Source organism: Brassica oleracea, chromosome C3, assembly GCF_000695525.1.
Source record: "Brassica oleracea var. oleracea cultivar TO1000 chromosome C3, BOL, whole genome shotgun sequence".
In the NCBI taxonomy this organism is placed as follows: domain Eukaryota; kingdom Viridiplantae; phylum Streptophyta; class Magnoliopsida; order Brassicales; family Brassicaceae; genus Brassica; species Brassica oleracea.
This window is the reverse complement of record NC_027750.1, coordinates 61054679-61056988: the sequence shown is the minus strand read 5'-3', so window position 1 is coordinate 61056988 and position 2310 is coordinate 61054679. Positions and strand designations below refer to the sequence as shown.

Below are 2310 nucleotides of genomic sequence, written 5' to 3'. Positions count from 1 at the left end.
TAATATTTTGTAAAAATACATTTCACCAGATTAATTGTTTCTAATCAAAATATATTTTTTTAGTAAAAGATTTACACACCAACAACCCCTCTAATACTCAAGAAAAAAAGATACAAGTCAAAGTCATGCCGAAGCAAACACCAAATCATTAACGCCTGAAGAAGAAACATTCTCCTGCATCGCAGACTGGTTATGACGGTGCTCTCCTTCATAAGTCACGATAAGCATCGTTGAATCATCCAAAGCTCGTTCCACATGTTTTCTCGCTGGACACCCTCTAAACGTACTGCACTTGTAGTAGCCACTGGATCATAACACATATAAACACCGTTAGATCTTTAATCATGAATATATCAACGGTTGATAATAGAAAGGGTGTATGATAGTTACCGTGGGTGTGGTGAACCTTTGATCGGTTTTTGACCGTACTTCCTCCATGAATACTCGTCCGGTGGAATATCGGCGATCTTTGAGCTTATCGCCGGCACCCTCACGGTTCTCTTCATCCGATTTTTTCTACTGTAATAAATAAAAGAAAGAAAAATATAGTATTAATTAAGGAAATCTTTTTAATTAAACAAGACCTAATAATTAATTTAGCGTGCGCTGTGTAAGCTAGAATGAGCTGGATGCATAGTCAACGGTCAAGATCCCTGAGTTCTTACAGAACTTTAATTGTCCCTGGTCATTGGCGGAACCAAACCGATAACCGGGATAGTATACTAAACCAGGAATTTATCAACCTAATTGAATAATAAAGTGGCGGTAATAGTCAACTAAGCTTTGAATATTCGCAAATTAAATAACTGAAGTGCGCAGTTGTTAAAGCGACAGGTGGGTGACGTAACATACCGTCTTTTGCAAGGGCAGCCAGAGCCGGAGATCTTGCCGGAAAAGTCCCCCGAGAGCGAGTGCTCGTGCTCGAGGCATTTTTTTCTATAAGGATGAGCGGCTAACGGTGGCCTCCCGGAGGAAGTGACAGGCTGCGACGGAGCCGACGTGAGGAAGATTGAGGATCCCTTAGAAACGCTGCCGTCGCCGGTTATCCCCGACGACATGCACGAGGAGCTTAAAGAGACGCTGAAGTTCTCCTTGGAGAATTCAATCTCAGAGCTCTTGGATCCGAAGATGGTAGGTTTAGTGAAGTCGAGTGTTAAGCTCGGCTGATTCGAATGAACAATCCTCGACGGTGTCGCAACAACCGCCGCTGGTCTCGTCGGCTGAGAAACTATCGGAGCTTCCGTTTGAGCGATTTTAACGATCTGACTCTGTTGTTTCTGAGGAGACGCCGCGGTGGAGGAAGATGAGTGAACCGGTCCTCGCCTGAACCGGGCGTGGCCTGTACGGTTAAGGAGGGAAATAACCGTTTTGAATTTGGAAACGGTGTAATCGGTTATCTCAGAGCAGTCGACGTTGTTGTGTTTGTCGGGACGGTTAGAGAGGACACGGATCAGATGCTCCATGCTCTGTAAACCTTGCGATGCAGCCTCCTCTATAGCCGCTTTATCATCTATCTTAGGAAAGCCCATAAGATCGACGGCCATTATGATTTCACTGTATATTTTTTGAAGATCAGAGAAGAGGGATCAGAGAGAGAGAGATGGTGGGTGAGAAGAGAGAAGAAGGATGGCGTAATATATGGGGAAAGGGGGTGACCGGGTCAGGCTGTGAGATTAAAGTCAAACCGGGATGGTTTTGATCTAACGGCTGTGATTGAGTTGAGTGTTTCCCAGGAATAAAGCAATCAAAGTTTGGTCTCCTCTTGTAACTGGGACCCACTTGGCATCCAATTTTAATTAAAGATATTTTCCCAAATAAAAATCATAATAATGGAAAAGAAAGAGAAATAAATTATAAATAACACATATAATTAAAAATACTCAAATTTTCATAATTATTTCGCAAATTTGAAATCAAAATTTAACTAAAAATAGTACAAAGAATAAATTGGTGATTAATATATTAAGATTACATTCACTCATACAACAAAGAAAGAAGGACCAGCTGGATTTTGGTTTGAGGAAGAGTTGTCAACAAGACATGGAATATGGATGATTGGGTTAAACAATAATAATTGAGACATTTGACTTCTTTAGTTCTAATTATATTTAATATTTGTTTTCATTAAAATGTTCTTTATACTTTCAGATTCAATTATTCAACAGTATTTGTCAGCTATAATTACAATTAACTAATTCAATAAGTTGAATATCTAACTGATGACCCTGGGGCTGGGCAAAAAAACCCGGATCCGAAGAATTGAACCGAATCCAATCCGAAAAAGTATTACCAAACACGAACCGAAATTGA

At 40.4% G+C, this 2310-nt stretch overlaps 1 protein-coding gene across 1 annotated transcript; it reads right to left on the bottom strand.

The window, feature by feature from the left end:
* LOC106328842 (probable WRKY transcription factor 11) lies at positions 1-1624 on the bottom strand. The gene is made up of 3 exons (XM_013767369.1): positions 853-1624; positions 391-519; positions 1-304 (listed from the first exon to the last, which is right to left on the bottom strand). Exons 1-3 carry the CDS (start codon positions 1542-1544, stop codon positions 124-126), a joined length of 1002 nt encoding a protein of 333 aa, XP_013622823.1. The 5' UTR covers positions 1545-1624; the 3' UTR covers positions 1-123.
* Positions 1625-2310: the final 686 nt, after the last annotated feature.

Bases quoted from the DNA above. Each gene is read 5' to 3' on its own strand.
- LOC106328842 (XM_013767369.1), bottom strand. From the start codon at position 1,544: ATGGCCGTCGATCTTATGGGCTTTCCTAAGATAGATGATAAAGCGGCT. The intron at 520-852 runs GTATGTTACGTC...TATTTATTACAG, and splicing joins GGCTGCCCTTGCAAAAGACG to TAGAAAAAATCGGATGAAGA. The intron at 305-390 runs GTAACTATCATA...GTTATGATCCAG, and splicing joins AAAGGTTCACCACACCCACG to TGGCTACTACAAGTGCAGTA.